This window comes from Haemorhous mexicanus, chromosome 1, assembly GCF_027477595.1.
Source record: "Haemorhous mexicanus isolate bHaeMex1 chromosome 1, bHaeMex1.pri, whole genome shotgun sequence".
Taxonomy (NCBI): domain Eukaryota; kingdom Metazoa; phylum Chordata; class Aves; order Passeriformes; family Fringillidae; genus Haemorhous; species Haemorhous mexicanus.
The window spans coordinates 80,260,293-80,278,169 of NC_082341.1; the positions used below are offsets into that span (position 1 = coordinate 80,260,293).

Sequence of the window (17,877 nt, forward strand, 5' to 3'; positions counted from 1 at the left end):
TGGCACCTGCAGTGTACTTTGAGGCATAGGTCATTAATGACCATGAGACACCCTGGAATAGCAAGCAGTTTGTCCTCTAATATGAAATAAGATACAAACCTATTTTGCTTGGCGCCTGAACTAAAGTTGTGTTCTTAAAATAGCTCTGAATCATTACAAATGTAAGTTTAGCATGATAGCAGCCTAAACACCAGGTAGAAGTACAGCTCAGGAATGCAGTGCAAAGGAGCAGTGATAGCAGAGCTTGACCCCATCTGCAAGGGTGATTGTGTGCAGGGTGTGGAGCAGGTACAAGTGCAGGGAACGCAGTAGGTGAGCTGGTTGTCAAGCTGGAATTGCAGTATTGTCATATTGAGACATGACTGTAGGAATTACTGAGTTTGCCTTCTAGGGAGATTTTTTTTTTTTTTTTTTGCAGAAATATGGATAAGAAAAGTGCAAGTTTAATGTTATTGTATTGGGAAGAGCACACATAACCTTGAAAGATTCAGGCAGAGAAACTCTGAACTTCAAGGGTATTCTATTGTCCCTGAAATAGAGGATTGCTAAGTATCTGGATAACTTTACTTTCAAAAGTCTTTATTTTTAAAAATTATCCTTAATAAGGTGTTCTAGTTCCAAACTTCTATGCCCATGGAAATGTATACCAAGCATTTGCTTTATACAGTAACATTCAGCAGACTCTGGGTCTCCTTACAGGGGAGCAGATGCCTTTGTGGGTTTTTAAAGATGCTGAGCCCAGCAGTTAAAAGCTAAAAAGTGTTAGGCCCTAAATGGAGGTGTCTCTATGGTTTAGTCGGTTGCTAAGCCCTGAGGTAGCTCTGCTGCAGCATAGCTGCAGTGGTGTCTGGTACTGGGAGCTAGCAGATCACAGGGTAAATTTGACTCGCTGTCCATGAGGAAAAGGTAATAGATAGCCTGGTCACATTAATAGTTACTCTGTCATACTTTGGAAGTAGAGGAAATAGATAATGTAGCCCAGGTGGAGCTGCTCGGTGTATGTGGGGCTCTCTGTTGAAAGTTAAGGTCTAGCAGTATTCGTTTACAGCCGTGTAAGCACCTCAGATTTTAGAGATCCTTATTGCCTTTTTAAAAAATCTGTCTAAGAAAGCTTTCTGGCTGCCAATTGCTGCTGTCATTGCTTCTGGAGGCAGCAGAGCCACAGGCTGTGAGCACAGATGGCTCTTGCTTGGGCAGCTTGGGTCAGACTCAGGGAGCTGCTGTTTAGGCTCATCATTTGGGAGAAGAGCAAGTGTTTCCCAAAACACAGCATGTTAGCCTGATCTCACAGGTCAACAATTGCAAACTATTTATCCTCCTTACCCTTTAACTAGCTCAGAAGGCTTTATTATTCATAACAGGAAGGCGCAGTCGGAAGGTGTGGTGTCGTGCCAGGCCAACGCCACTTAATTCAGCCACCTGGATCTTGTTGCCTTGGGTTTTGCAGAATTACATAGCTTCAAATCAAGGCTTGTGGAGTATGTCCCAGCTGCATCATTTTGTGACACATCACTTGAGTAATTAGGTCAGGCACTAGAGGACTCATTCCTTAGGTAGAAGTGGTAGGGAGAGTGGGTGTTAGGAAAGGAATCTCTCCCACTCACAGAGTGCTGGCAGTAATGTAATGTGTGAATCTGAATCCCTGTCTGAAAGAGCAAGGTGTTTCGTGCTATGTGTAAGCCATGCCTTTCTTCAGTGTCCTCTGGAAGATCACTCCCATCACTGCTGTGCTGCAGCCTCTTGCTTATGCTGCCTGAGAGCCACTGGATTGTCCCTTTGTCCCCATCTCAGAGAATCCCCGCTTGCTGGGCTGAAGTAGGTCATTCCACTCTCCGGGCAGTCACCCAGACAAGGCATGTTCTTCTTCTTCATCAAGGTTTGTTGTTTGCTAAGCAGGGCTGACGAGGCATTCCTTTGCTAAGTGTATTAGGATTTGTCTTTCAGTGACCGTGGTTAAGGGGTTTAAAATTGAGCTGTCTAAGGCTAGGGACAGAGAGCTGAGATGGGATGCTGCAGGCGAGGGAGCAGACACTGTGCTGTAAAGGTTGCACCCAGCTCCAGGCAGAGCAGGCAGACAAGAGTTTTACTTGTTCTGCAGCATGTACCATTTGGTAGGACTCTGTCCACAAGTGGTAGGAGCAATTTCTGGATCTTGGATAGTAACTGTGGCAGTCTGTAAGCAGGATGGAGGGACACATGGGGAGCAATTGCTGCTTCAGGAGGGACCTGGATGGGGGTGGCCCAGATGGCAAAGTATCAGAACAATTCTCTGGAAAAATCAAATGCCCAGGGATGGGATATTTTTAATGCGCAATGTTTTATGTGTAGTTCAGTGTAATATCTGGAAGTGAGAAAGATTTTGACTGCTTCAGCAATTGATCTTCCAGTAGCAGAGGATCTTACTGCCTACAGCTGACTTCAGGCACTACAATAGTTCTTGCATGTTGTGCCACCTGATGGATTTTTTTCTAGTTTATGAATTCCTTTATATGAGGCTATGTGGCATAGATAGGCAATCGTGGAACTGCAGCTACTGATCCCAAGTCTGAAGTATTTGCTTTTTATAAATACCAGCAAAGAACTTGGCTTTTCTTCCTTCTTGTGCGCTCTACCAAGCATTTGAATTGCAAACATTGTCATGCAAATGTATGCGTTGAAAAACTGTGTACTTCATCAAGCTCTGGAAGTTTTCTTCTCTAACTACTACAAAAAAAAAAAAGTCCCCCCATCTCTAAATGGCAATTTACATTCAAATCCTGTTTGCTGTGTTCTCATGGTAACTACTCCAAGGGAACATGCACAGTCCATGATAAATAGACATCTCTAGAGCTCCAAAAGCATCGCTGGGGTACAGAGCATTGTTCTTTAGCAAAAACTTTAAAGTTCACAGGTCTCTTCCTTGCTAAGCTGTGTCATAGGGCATATTGTGCATTTTATCTCTTAAGGTTTAGGAATTTGTTGGCTGTGAAATGTATTTACATTCTTGCTGCCTATAAGGTGAGATTAGCCCTCGTGTCCTGTTAGTCAGGAATATCTTCAGTGATTGCTGTAGAGCCAGCCCTCGCTAGGCTTGACTTCCTTTGAGTAGCAGCAGGAATGAATTAAGCAAGTACAGCCAAAGATATCACATGAAAGACTTGAAATACCAGAGCTGAAGAAAGCTCTGTTCTGTGTGTGTCTCTGTGTGTGTGTGTGCATAGCTGCAAAAAAAACCTGCTAAAGGTTCAGTTTTTCACAATGGACGAACGCTGAAGGGGGAAAACTTCTTAAAAGGTAAGGGGTTTAATTCATGTAGAATTTTAAATTATTTCAATCTTGCATACTTGAAGCTGCAGTGGACTTGTAGAAAAAGTATAGAAAGTACCTGGAGTTTGCCTGAGCAAGCTGTACTGGAAATGTTTCTCAGCTTGTATTTTCTTTTAAAGAGGGTAAATGCATGCAGAATCAAGTTTATGAAAAAAAAGAACTGAATTTACTGGTCTAATCATATTTTCGAACTCCAGGAGAGCTTTACTGCCAAGCAGTCTGCTTTAATAAATCACACTTTGTTTGAAAGTTAAAGGGATGATTGTTTGCAGAGCTGGGAAAAAGTCGACAGAAGCAGAGCTGTGCATGCAGATGGGGGAAGATCTCTGTTGTAGTGATGGGCTGCTTTCTGGAGGAAGATCTTTTCTGTTGAGCAGTCCAAAGTGTATATTCAGTAAAACCAGCTATGTGAAGTTAAGGATTACAGCATTCCTGCCATTTATTAAGGCATAAGGCGTGTATTTTTGCACTGATTGCATGATAAGAAAATAATACTGGGGACAAGTATATTCAGGGTGGGAGGGGAGTCAAGCAAGATATCTTCAGAACCCAGAAGTCTCAATTAATTTTGTAATTTTACTGACAAAGCTTTGATGAGGCACACTTGAAGCAGTTTTGGTTTTTTTTTTTTTTTTTTTTTGCTGTAGAAATAGAGGAAATGGACTATGCCTGGGAAAAAAAAATTACTGCAGTAGTAATGGAAAGGACAGCATAGCAGTTGGTATATATTGACCTTCTTTGCTGTGTCAACTCTCCCTTCTGCCCCCAGTGAAATAGCCCTCTAACACAGCAGGTAAAATAGTTCACCACTGATTGCCTTTGCTTCTGGGATCTGCACTTGCTTTCCCACTTAAAGTGCTTGTCTCTGCAAACATTAGTATTCAGCCACAGGGTAGAAAATTAGGATAAAATTGCTTGAGAGAACCTGTTATGAAGGGAATGGGTTTGATCCTGCATCATTGAAGTCTATGGGAGTTTTATTCTGGTCTAAAGAAGTGCAGCCCTAGATTTGCCTTGCAAATCTAGATGAAGGGTACATGATCTGATAAAGTGCCTATGGGACCAGGAAAGAGTGTTGCCATAACTTGCAGTTGTTCTTCTCTCACTGATGTTAAAATATGTCCTTTTAAACCCCAAGTTGTAGCAGAGGTGGTAGGTCAAAACGTAGCTGGTTTTGTTGTATACACATTGATGATATGTATTCAGTATTTCTTCTGCTAAATCTTCTTAGTTTCAAAAAAAGATAAGATTTATTTTGTTTCTCATGTGTTGGCTTTTTCAAAAAAATGTATTTACAACCTGTAGCATAAATGAAAGCTTAACAACAGTGGTTATAACATAAAAAACAGATTACTGAAATTTAGAGTGCTGTCCCAGCTGTTCACAGATCTTTGTCAAAGCTGGCCTCAGAACACAAAATCAATGTGAAGAGCAGAAGTTAATGTTGTTTAAGAGTAGAAATTGGATCAGTTACTAAACCTTTTTCTCTTTAACTGTATCTATCTGTTTACTTACATACATATGTGTGAGTTTTCTTAATTTATTCCTAACAGGATGCAGCAAAGACTTCGGAGGGAAACCTCACTATGATCCATTTGTAAGGACTAAGTACATTTGAGAACATCTGGTGCCACCTCATCAGATGAAACATTAAACACAAAATGCTTACTCAAAGAACATCAAAGTGTTTTATCTTTGTTGTCTTACACTCAGAATTTACTGTTTCTGATGGATTTAGGCAGTTTATAAACCTCAATAGCAAGGCAGGTCCATTCCTATCTCTGTCCATAGCAGTCGGGTTGTGGTTTCAGTTGTATGAAGTGGAAAGTAGTAGCTGTAAAGTCTGTGCTTGAGGACATCATCAGAGCTGAAAGGGTGGTCAGTCTAACCTACAGGAAGTTTTTGGCTGACACATTATGAGGTTTTTGAGGTTGCTCCTATTGGTTTGTCTTCTCTCCACATTCCTGGCATGTATTCCCTGTTCAGGCAACAGGGAGCTGGGCAGCTGCTACTGCTTACAGGAGCTTTGCTGGGGAGGTGATAGCAGCACAATTCCTCAGGCTTTGTGGGCAGTATTTGTTTTGTTGCTTGGTCCCAAGCACCAGGCAAGTGCACACAGTTCAGGTCTGTGAAGCTGCTGGTTGCCAAGAAGCCCATTGCACCATTTGGGACACTGGCAAGTTTTTTGTTTTGGCAGCCACCTTGGGCTGTGGCACACACCCATGAGTATTATACAATATCTAGTGTAGGGAAGGCAAGTTTGTCACCTAACTCATAGTGCTATGTTCTATTTCCACTGTTCACATGATGTAATCAATCATGGCATTTTTGAAACTCACTCTCAGTAGATCCAGGAATCTCCTAAGTACATGGCGAGTAGGGGCTTTGGAGGGGTCTCCAAACCTTTATTAGTGAAGAGATAATATGGATGGGTTGAGAGAAGTCATCCACTTTCAGAAAGCCAGATAAATGCCAGATCATCTGTGATACTGGCTTTCTCAAACGAATGGCTGCCCCAGATTCAGCATGATGAAGATGAGTGTGTCCATCTGCAGCTTGCCAAACACACCATTTGTGCATTCTTCATACTTAGCCAAAAAGAAACAGCCTCATCAATTAAAAGTAGTATTTCAAAGGGAGAAATGATGATTTTTATTAGAAGTGGTGCAGCGCTTAAATTAGCTTCAAGGAAGTTTTTAATGTAGGCACACAATTCACATGTCAAACAAAATTGCTTTTAGGAAAGCTGATTTTATCTCAAGTGTTCCCTTCTGAGTCAAATATTAAGGGTTATGTTGGGTTATGTACTTAAGCCAGCCTAGGAATTTCTCAGGGAAGAAGTGGCTGTTGAGCCATCTAAAATTGTATTTCCCTGTGACCCCTGGCATGTACATCGCTCATCTCAAATCATCCTGGTTTTTGCAGGACATATACATCTCATTGGCCTCAATGAGCTCTAAGCACACACGTAAATGCTTTGCTTAAGTTATTACTGGTTTGATGCTGCTTTGGCTAGCATGTAACAGAGCCACAATACCTCTTGTCACACAGCTGTGAAGGGGAGAGGCATTTGTGCAGCTCCCTTGCAGTGCATGCCCAGCCTAAAGTCACAAATCATCTGCGCAGAGAAGACAAGACTTGTTAGATCCATTGCTTCCAGTCCTGTGTGTTCCATGCAGCTGGCCAAGTCCCCGAGAAAGAATGCTGGTAAGGCAGCAGTGAAAATGGTCTTAAACACTCATGGAGTCTCAAGGGTCTGTTTTCACCATGATCAGAAAATATGGAAGAGGGATAGAAAAAAATCTACTTCCAGGACAAGAAGAGACAATCTCTTATTCGAATATGACACAGCAGATTTTAAGACCATAAGTAAGAGCAGGAGTTTTCGCCACAAAATCATCTTAGAAATGGATAGAGTCAACCAAATGCGTGGTCCATGTAACTAAGTGAGGATGGAGCTAAACCTTACTGAAACAAAGGGCTGTTGACCAGGATCTATGGCTGTGAATTCTGCAGGCTTAGAGGAGATGAGCAGTGGCATCACAGTTAAGTCACTCAGAAGGCAGTTGAATGTTAAATTACTTACATCCTGATGTACTGTTACCATTTATTATAATTAATTCTTTCTCTTGGTCTTAGGTATGTATGTGTAGATAAATCAGTTAATAGTTCCTTTGATGGCCATGTTGATATTAAGGAGGTTTATTGCCATTCATTTTGGATAACCCTACACCATGCTAATAAAGCAATGTGAATTTAATCTATAGTTAACTCTTACTTCACAGTTGTAGAGGAATTGGAACAAAAAAGTCATATTAATGGTTGTCAGTGCATAACCTGTTGCAATGATGTGACAGTGGTGGGGTGTGTTTTCTCTACTGATTGCAATTAATATCAATGCAGAAGACACAGGAGCTTCCTGCTGTTCTGGCCCAAAGTGATGTTGACTCACCTGTCTGTGGCCTCTGTAGCAGCCTGGAGAGCTGTGATCCACACAGCTCTTCCATCTCATCTTTATATAAAATACGAAGAAATCAGTAAAGGGGCATTTTGTTTGACTTACACTGGAAATTTCAGCATTACCAGAAATACTTATTTTGATTTTGATGAGGTTCTCAGAAACATCAAAGAACTGAAGGAGGAGTCTCTCCAACTCTCAGTGGGAGGATGGGATAGGACTGTTGTGTCATAACAAAGCTGTCCAAGGAGAACATATTTATTGCCTTCTTCTGTGAAATTATTGTACACAAAACCAAACAACTGCCTTCTTTTTCTGCCCCTGCCCTGCAAACACACACATAAACACATTTCACTAGTCTTGTCTCTTGTCTAGTCAGCTGCAGATCTGCAAAGCAAGTCCTGAGTATATAGTGTAAAAATGTATAAGAATACAAGAACAGCAGCTCAGAGGATCAAATTTGAAGAAAAATGCCAAAATTAGACTGACACTTTGTGAGATGTACTGAGATATAAGATGCAGTAGTAATTAACACACCAGTTACATGGGATTGAGCTGGGCCCTTCATGTGGACCATCACACCATTCTTGCTGTCCAGCTAGGTAAACCTCTGTGCTGGTCACAGGGATCTCCATCACCTCTGTAAACGTGAATTTTCCCTCTGTAGACTTAAAAATGGTCTTAAATGCAGTGTTGGAGGGTTCCTGATACTTAAAGGAGATCTTCAGACCACACATTCTGCAAGTCTGCTGAATCCCAGTGCTGGAGCAGGCCCCCGGTACCCTGGGCTCCCTCAGGTTGAAGCGAGCCTTTGGAGATGATCCAAACCAGCCAGAGCCATGGGCAGCCCACTGGGGAATTTTTGGTGCAGAGGGGCTTGTGTGCTGGGCACTGTGGCAAGGGAAGGGCAGCGCAGGGAGTTGGGAGGCAGGGATGCTCTGGGAGGGCTGGCTAGCAGAGCCCAGAGGCAGCTGTGAATGGAGCCCTGTGCTGGGCTGGGAATAATCTGCCCTTTCAGTGCTGCCCGACCTCGGGTGTCCTAGCAACACAAAGCTGCTCGGCTGAATATTTCACGGCGTTCCTCATTTGCACATATCAGAGATTGGCTGTGATTTAAGCCTGGCTGATCTCCCATTATGGCTTTCGAACAACAGGCTTGGTACAGGAAGGAGAGGAGAAAGGGCTACTTAGGAGAAAATTTTATAAAACCACACACTTTTTTTCGGCAGAGGAATGGCTCTGAAACATTTCCTTGCTTGAGAAAGCACTGAGCAGCAAGTCTGAGCATTACGTCAGCCTTGTGCTTTGTAGGCATCTTACATGGAGAGAATGAACTGCGTGCAGGGGCAAAATGTATTGGAGAAACTGCTGGTGGCCTCAGTATTGAAAAGAGGGCGTGATCAAGTGCTGACTTTTTAATGTTTCTTGAATTTTATTTTAACTTTTTTAGCCTGAAGTTGCAGGCTCTCGGGGCCTTATAGCAAGCAGGAACACTTCGCATTTAAATCAACTAAAGCCAACCGACACTCTTATTATTATAAAACTTGTAGTTGGCAGAGGTGTGATTCATGATTGTTGTGTCACACAGCTGAGCAGCACAGGTTTGCTCATAAATCACTGAACTGACTTCTGAAATAGCAGTGAATTTTAAGCATTCTCTTTAAAGCAATGCCTCAAAATAGAAGAATATCAAAATGTAAATGGCATTTGGGCATGGGATCCTAAGGAGATTGTGTATGATGAGATCTAGAGAAGCAGCAGGTGGGTGCCCAAATCTGAAGCTGGGAATAAAGTCAGACTAGGATTCAGAATCCTCTTCTACTCTCCTTGTATTCTACAAGTTGATGTCCCTTGTCCCTCTGTGGAATGCAATGTTAGCGTCCCCCCACCCATGACCTGGAAGTGAGGTTCTTCCACCTGGTCCTTTTCACTTAACCTGCAGTAGAGAAAAGGAGGCAATAACCCTATATCCTCTCTTCCCTTGCCTGCAGCTGTAGTCTGAAAAGAGCTTGCTCAGTTTTGTGTCACCAGGGAGAGCAAAGAAAATTGTGATAATGTGGATCAAAGTTATCTGCAATACCATTTGAGGATGTACTGCTGAAGTGATCCTGTGTTAGCATTATCAGTGAGAACTGGCTTCTTGGGAGGTTTCAAGGGTGAGATTACTTGTAGTAACAGTGCCCCAGGTACTAGAAACGCACAGGATTAGGTTCTTACACAGATTGCTACAAGATTTTACAGCCATGTCAGGCTTTGGCTGTGCAAGAGGAAATTCATCTTAAACATATTTTCTGAAATATTTCCATCTTAGTTTCCTATTCCCTGATGAAACTTTGTATCTTTTAGGAATAAACGCTTGATACCAAGCACCACTATCTGAAGAAATCATGTTAGAGGGACCATGGTAAAATATGTTTACTGCTTTTAAGCATTTAGTAATGCATTTATATGCCCAGCCTGCTAGTAAATTGTCAAATGACAAAACATCTCGTAAGCTATTGATAAAAAGTCTGTCCTGGAGGAGTGACATTACAGTGGAAAAGTTAAAACAAAAACAAAAAAAAAAACTAAAAGAAAAAGAAGGGTGAGGTCTCAGTCTATGCAAGTTATTAGATGACATGGAGGGTCAGAGTTTCTCCCTGCAGCTGGTCTGTGTGCAACCTCAGCAGATGTGGAGTGGTGTGTGCACAAATCTTCTTGACCCGTAATGAACAATGGAGATGTTGATGTTGGTTGTCTTGACATGGGGTTGGTGAGGAAGGATAGCTGTCCCTGCAATTAGTACCTCACAGCATGTTTCTTCATTGTAGGTCTGTGGCTCAGGCAGCCTGATTGATTTCCTTCAGAAGCCTGCTGCTTACTCACAGTGTGGGGAGAATGAGGCCAGATTGGTGTTTAGTCTGCAGGGACTGGAGTCTTTAGTAAGGACGACCTCAGATGAAATGGCAGCAGATTACACACAGGTGGAAAGGAGGGTCCATGAAAAGTTCCAGCTGGGGTCTGTGCTGCGAGTCACACCTTCTGTCAGTGTGCTGAGACCCTGCCAGCAAGGCTTCAAACCTTAAATCTCTGTTTCCCAAATGCTTTTAATTGCCTGTCTCATATGGATGGTCCTGCAGGGCTGGGACAAACAGCCCATGGGACTTGCTGTGAATTTCAATGGAGGCCCTGAATAATGTATTCAAACAATACGGGTTCACTTCAGCTGAAAGTTTAGGCAATCACTTACAGAGCTCTAAATATGCCCTTAGAAAACTTGGGTATCTCCAGCATTTAAGCCTGTACCTTTAACAATCTGTTTCTATTCCATGAAATTGTAACCAGTGTGTAAGAAATAAACCCTTCTGAGTAGCTAGCATTCCTCTGGGCCCATATGAGAGAGGTAGCAAATCCTGGCTTCCTTTAGAAGAAATTATGGATACCTTTAAAAAAGAAGGTTCACAAAGAGGCTGTTGTATATTTACTCAGGGATGGCTTTTAGTTCATGCAAACCAAACAGAAAGATTGAAGTGCAAGACTACAGGGATAATAACTAATAAAAAGTATATTAAATAGCCCTGCAGTTGTGATTTTATTGTTGTTGATGGAAGCATTGAAATCTCAGCAAGCCAGTCAGAATCATTTGAGCATCTTTTCCCCAACAAACAAGCTACTTCCAGCTCTTCTCTTTGCTGAATATAGTCAAGCAGGACCTGGAAAATGACCACAGCATCTTTGTGGATGGATCTAATTCAACAGTGTCTTGACAAGCAGAGATTTTTAAACACTAGTGCAAATAGTCAGTTGTAGCAAGGTACTGCCTCACAGCTCTTAAATGGGCTGCAGTCTTAAAAATGTCCTTGGGATGCCCTTGCTTGTAAAGTAAGCTGGGTGACAGGCTGAATATAAACACAAAAGCATTTTCACATTCATTTATTGAGGCTCCTGCTTTGGCTGTTTTGGTAGAGTAGAAGACCTCTAAAATTACAGTGTTCCTTCTATGCAGTACTATTTTTAGCTCAGGAAACTCTAACCTGTGGCATGAGAGTGGCTAATTTTGCAGTCTGTCTCTTATCTGAAATACTCAGGGCTGCAGGATGAGTGATGCAGGTCAGATGCAGTAGTAGGAGTTGAAGTGATCAGCTAATGGTGTAAATGATTGCTGCTGGTAAATGCAGTGCTTTCAGGTTCAGACCTGTAGGGACTGTAAAAAGAGCCAGCATGTCATTACTGAGCTTGCAGTGAAATCTGGCATGGAGTTTGCAGTGGAACTTTTCTGAGGCATGAGGATCATTGTAATATACCCATGTTCTTTTTCTAGCAAGTTCCACCAGCAGTGTTAATAATTTTTAAAGGCTGTTCATGGATTTTTGGGGTGGGTGTGCAGAAATAGGCCAGGATACATGTGAAACTGTTGTTTCAGGTTTATTGATATATTCCTTGACTATGCCAGTGCCATACAGTAGAAATACCAAATAAATAATAGCTGTGGCAAGTTCTTTGTTTTCATTGTTCTGTTATTTTTATGTGTTTATCTGGACACAAGTCCTCTGGGACAGGAAGGAAATGCCTTCTAAAAATCTTGTCTGTGTTTCAACCCAAACCTCTTCCAGTTAGAGCTGGCTGCATGCTAGAGAGAAATGTAGAGGGTTTCTTCCTTGGAAATAGACTTTTAGGTGAGTGGGGTCGGATGCTCCAGTCCTTGGGCAGGACATGCACAGGTTTTAATGCTCCTTGCTTTATGTGCTGGAAGCACATAAATTCTGAGGTTGAGAATCTGTTGAATAAACTGTTGTCACCAAAGCTGATGGTGCAAAAGACTGAAGAAATGATGGCTCTAAAAGCAGGGGGTGAAATGATTTGTTGGAGCTTGGGGGATGACATGGACACAGCTGTGCAGCTGCAGTCTCCAGGTTTGACAGGCCTTACCCCTGCCTGTCCTGGTGTCATAGAGCATTTCCCTATTGCAGGCAAGGGCATTTCCCTTTCACTTCTTTCAGGTTACTGGCGTGAATCCTTGACACCAGTAAAGGCTGCCAAGGAGTACATTTGGATGAGAATCACTGAGTGTAATTTGGTTTAAAAAAGGCAAGCAATGGGCATGCAGAATTCTTCATATCAGTTCAGCTAGATTATAAATGTTAGAAATTAAATTAGTCACGTTTTTCAAACTTGTCCGTGAGGAAAGCCTGAAATTTGTTTTGATTAATGGAGCTGTTGACCGAAGTCAGAGGACCCTGGGGACCATTTCAGAAGCATCTTGCTTAGTAAGTCTTGCTATTTCTGACGAAATTTACACATTTGTGTGTGAAAACTAGTTCCAAACCCCCTATAAAGCAGAGAAGGACAGGCCTCTTCTTAATTTCTGGTGGTTTTTTCAAGAGTAAAACTGCCAGGATTTCATTTTATGAGTGAAAGAGGAGATTTAAAGGAACTAAGACATTGAAAAAAGCTTAAATTTTAAAAATTACTTTTTTACATCTGTTTCATCTTTTCTTTCTCTGCATGTATCTTCCACAAAAGACTTTTCTAAGCCAGGGAAATAAACAATTTTAAGGCACAGTAGCAAAGCTGACATAGTTCTGCTCAAGTTCTTACACGGAAATCCAGAAACAAGGGAATGGGATTTTTTCCTTCTCTCCTCTCACCCCTATCCCTCCTGCCAGTCTCTTTGTTAACTCCCTCCTGCCTGCCTAAAGTCAATGAGGGTGCTGTAATTCATCATTATTGTGCTTGTGCTCTGGTGAGGCGGCCAGGAGTTCAGGGAGGAAGAAGGATTTACACAGGGTGAAGTCAGGTGTGCTCTGTGTTTCAGCAGATGATGGATTTCTGTGCAAATGCATCTGCACAGAATGAAAAAATGTTGTGTTCTCTGTTTTATTCAGACCTTGGGGTCTTCACTAAAGGTACTGTCCGAGGAAAGGGGAAGAAAAAGAAAAGTTTTTTCTTAAAGCTCAGTCAAGCTGTAATCTGAAGAACTATTTTATTATTGAAATTATGCATAGGTGTTAAATGTCTGTCCTAATGGCTGCTTCTAATTGTGATTTCAGACAGAAGCTCTGCCCTTTGGGAGACTCACTGTAGATCAGAGCAAGCATTTAGCAGCTTAAGGAACCAAAGTCTCGCCAGTTGAGACTCCAGGTCATGCTAAAGTCTCGGCTTTGGTGCTGTCTGGTGCAAATGCAGTGGAGACTTTTGGATCCAGGAAATAATGAGTTACAAGTTGTGTCTGCAACACAATAAAAAAGCACTCCTATCATGTGGAACAGACCTGGCTTGTAGTTATTAATTACACATTGATATTGCTCAGTGCCTTAACATGACTTGACTGATGTGATTCTAGCTGTTGTTCAGTGATTTTGTGTGCTGGAGTGGTTCAGTACTGCCATTCCATGATAAAAGTAAAATATCTATTGAAAATTTAGTTGATTGCATCTCAGAGACAATTTTGAAAGCTGTCTGTTGACTTTCTTTTTTGTTGCCTTCTCTTTTGTAAATTTGATCTTACTTTGCAGGAGTCTTAGTTTTAGGAATGACTTCAAATTTTTACTGTGGAAGATGTACTGTTTTAAAATCAGTCATGGTTCTGCTATCTGAAGTTTTCCTAGAGAACACAATTGCTTCCCAAGTGTTCATTTGTGAACCAAGTCAAGCTTTAACTGCAGTACTGGTAAAAATTCAGCAGACCCCAGAGCTAGGTCCTGTCCTGTATTACTTTGGTATCAATTGAGAAGTTAGCTTGCTTACCACAGGAAGTCTGAAGGAAAGAGGGAAAGGTGATCATCAGCTGCACAGGTAACCCTTTGCATGGAGATTTGATACTATGGCAAGTTTAACTCGTTACTGCACCAAGCAGTGTTCAAGTGGAGATGGCTGTCACTCTGAGAAGTGTCTGCAGTTCAGTAGTGGGATATGTGCAGTTCTTGCACTCTAGTTCAATAAAGGCACATGCAATTGATTTCTTTAGTTGTGAGGAGTCCTGCTAGAAGTTGTGCTTAAGGTCATCCCTGCTATGGGGGGGTGGGTCTTTAGTATTTCATATTGAAAAGCATGAGAGATAACTCCAGCACATCTCTTATCACCAACCCTCTGTTTTCTCAAAGCAGCCATACTTGTTGCAGATGTAATTCCAATGATATGCCAGGAGGATTTGACCCTTCAATTTAATGTCTCATGTGTCTGTGAGCAATTAAAAATAGTGAGTAATGTAAAGGGATGGAGTAGGCACTTGAAGTGGTTGATTAAAGTTGCAATGTTCTCCATGTTGTCCTGTGTTGATAGCATGCTATCTCTTGCAATGTTTAATGCTTTTTTAAAAACTGCAGGAGTTTGAAGTTAGGTGTCTGTTTGACATTTCCACCTTCTGGTGACCGGGCAGAGCTGTTTCGGTACTTGTAGGGAAAATGTTACCAAAATGTTTCTTCTTTCTCTGTGACTCAAGTTTTTTTTTTAAACAGTAACCTGAGCTTTCAAGCCAGGTGTGGTGCTGACTTTTGTCTTGTTAAGTGCCTGGAGGTGGCAATAAAAGGGTTAGGTGATACATCAGCCATCTGTCTCTCCAAGCAGGAGCTGCTCCCTTGCAGAGGGAGCGCTGCCTAGTGAGAGAGACATCTGTCATGTCACCAGCATTTTGCCTGGCTGTAGTGCATCCCCACTCCCATCCATGCGTCTTCCTCCCCACCTCAGCACACCAAAATACTGTTGTGTTTGCAAGTCTTGAGAAAAACATCGCCTTTTGAGCCAGCAAGTTTGAGTGTGGTAAAAGGACTAAAAGTAGTTTTAGTGTTAAAGAAAAAAAAAAAAAAAAAAAAAAGAGCTGTGTGTGCTTGTGGCAAGCATCAGCCTTGAGTTACACAAGGTGAAAAGTGAAAGCTTTTCCTTGTGATTTCTGTGTGTACATCTGTGTCCATTCCCTGCCTTTCCCATCGGGCATCATCAGCCACCTGCAAAGGGCAGCTCTGCCAGGCTGGTTCCCTGACACTTGGATGCCATACAGTGGGCACATCCAGGAAACCCTGGTGGCAATACCAGCCATGACAATGTCAATACCCTCACTGAAAGCATCCATGCTGCTTGTTCATTGAAATACAGAGATTTTCCTGGCTGTGCCAAAATCCAAATGAAACGCTGTTGAGGGAGATGGGTTTTTCGCATCTTTCACAGAGAAGTTTTCTCCCTCTGGTGTCACGACTAGCACACAGTGTTTTGTTTCATGAATAAAGGCACTGATGGAAAAGGTTATACTGGATAGTTAAAATGAGCTTTTGAGTCTGTGCTTTCCTGAAGGTACTTTTTATAAGAAGTTAAAATTTGGGGGTGCAATTTATTTGTTAAGTTGAATTTATTTGTCAAGTTAAAATTTGGGGGAGTATTTGTTTGCTAAGTTGAACAAGAAGCATGATTAAAGCCAGTAATAAATACCAAGACAGTCCTGACAGTTTCCCAGGGCTTGATCTTGCTGTCACTTTTGTTAGCTGAAGAACTTCAGATCTTTATGTGAATTGTTGGCTGTATCTGTGAAATCCCACCTCCTGAACGTGCAAAATGCTGAACACTGTGCTCCAGCTCTGCAAATGGCTGTGGAAGAGGGTCAGCTGGTGGGTTAAAGTGGATGATGATAATTCATGCTGATGAATTAAATGGTGTGTTTACATGTGGTGGCATTTCCTTGTGGGGGTTGCCCACGTTTTGCCAGGCAGCAGTTAGTGCTGTCTTGAGCAGCTTTGCATGGCTCTGTCTGGGTTACCTCAAACCATGGTGAAAATACAGGTGGCTCGGGGGGTTCTCAGATGGGCTGAGGGCATTCCTGAGGCTCCCAATGGCAGAACCATGCTGGTCGGTATTCACAGGATTGCATAACTGAGTGGCTGTGGGGTTATCTGTTTTCTGAATGGAAAACAATGCTGAGAACTGCAGGCAAACCAAGGGGAACTCACTTCAGATGAGTGGGGGGGGGGGGGGTCTGTTTTCAGAAGAGAATATTTCTACTGTTCAGAATAGCAATAAATAGAAACTCTTTTAAATACAGCTTATTTAAGATTTGAGGTACCGCTGGCAAACTCCATAGCAGATAATTGTCAATACACTAAAAATTGAATTTTTTCTGTCCTTCTGGTTTTCTTTTTTATTACATCCATATGGCTTGTATTTCAAGTGTATCTTCAACTTTTGGAATCCTCTACAGGGACTTTAAATTCAATTGCTGAAGAAGCAAAATAATCAAGCTTATAGCTGTTGACCTGTTAACTGCCTGTGCTTCTTTCTGTTGTTTCTGCCTGCACAGCAATAACCTACAAATACACATGAAATGGAAAGAGACAGTTGATGAGATTAAATGGCTGTAAATGTCCTGTCTGTGGAAATTATATTCTGTAATTACCCCATGATTTCCATTCCATAGATATTTTTATATGCTCAGGACTGCTAATATCCTTTAAGACATTGTGTAGCCAGTTATTAGGCTTTGTGCATTTCAGATTCATACAATTTGCCCTTCTTTATTTCCCCTGACATCTCTAACCATTGCTTGTAAAATTGTTGTTTTGAACGTGTTCATTTCAGATGCCAGACCAGTTTGATCAGACAGTGGTGCTCAACCAGCTGCGCTATTCTGGGATGTTGGAGACGGTCAGGATTCGGAGGGCTGGTTTCCCAGTCAGGAGGCCCTTTCAGGACTTTTATAAAAGGTAAACACACTGACTTGTGGACTTCAAGTGTAAGTCAATATTCCCATGTTGAGGTATAAAAGTAAAAATAATCACATGGCAAAAATAGAAGTTTATCTCTCAAATGAAGCAATAAATACTTTTTGGTTGCCAGGTATAAAGTCCTCATGAGAAACTTAACTCTCCCTGAAGATATAAATGAGAAATGTGCCGTCTTACTTCGTCTGTATGACAACACAAGCACTGAATGGCAGCTTGGAAAAAATAAGGTAAAATAACCTGACTGTGCATATGCAAGGCTGAGGGGACAGGATTTAGACTGCCCAGCTGCAGAGATGTAGCTCTAATGGTAATTACTTCTGGCCTTTAAAGAAGCTGTGCGTGCCTGTTGGTGCTCTTGAAACTCTTAAAGCAACAATTAATGGTTGTGCTGAGGAATTTGCTGTCTAAGGCACTTAGAAACTGACTGGTGATTTCAGTCACAGAGAAAGAGTCCACCTGAATTTCCTGTCACTGCTCACAAGTGGTAGCACTGGTGAGGATCAGAACTTAAAATGTGGTATTGGGATTTTTTCATTTTTTAAAAGTATGGAACATGTGGGGAAACACTTTTGTTCTGCGGGGAGCTTCACTCATACTAGTAAACTGACCTAACCAATACCTCTTCAGTGACAGAAATCAGGGGGCAAAATTTTAGCCAGCATTCACATGGCAGAATTGAGCTCTGAGTGTGTTTGCCATCCTAGTCTGAGAGTCTTTTCCAGAGGTACATTGATATATGTTCTACCAGACAACCGGACCTTCACCCACATTTTTTTTCTTTAAAGAAAAAAAAATCAAATTATTTTAGAATAAATTAAAGAATCAAATTTTAATTTGAGAAATAAAACAATCCGTGTGTTTTTATGTGTTCGTTTTGCTCAAGTTTGATTGTAGACAACAGCTTGTGATTTGTGCTCTTAGACTTCA

The 17,877-nt window shown here is 41.7% G+C and overlaps 1 protein-coding gene and 1 long non-coding RNA gene across 2 annotated transcripts in view; both read left to right on the forward strand.

The window, feature by feature from the left end:
* Window positions 1-17,877, forward strand: part of MYO10 (myosin X) — a 162,113-nt gene that overhangs the window by 115,448 nt on the left and 28,788 nt on the right. The window contains exons 20-21 of the mRNA XM_059854426.1: window positions 16,805-16,929; window positions 17,063-17,177. Of these exons, the coding sequence (XP_059710409.1) occupies window positions 16,805-16,929; window positions 17,063-17,177 (240 nt within the window). The remainder of the gene's footprint in view (window positions 1-16,804; window positions 16,930-17,062; window positions 17,178-17,877) is intronic.
* On the forward strand, window positions 2,958-5,218 carry LOC132331218 (uncharacterized). The gene is made up of 3 exons (XR_009487512.1): window positions 2,958-3,273; window positions 3,954-4,099; window positions 4,860-5,218. It is a non-coding gene; the product is annotated as an uncharacterized LOC132331218 (long non-coding RNA).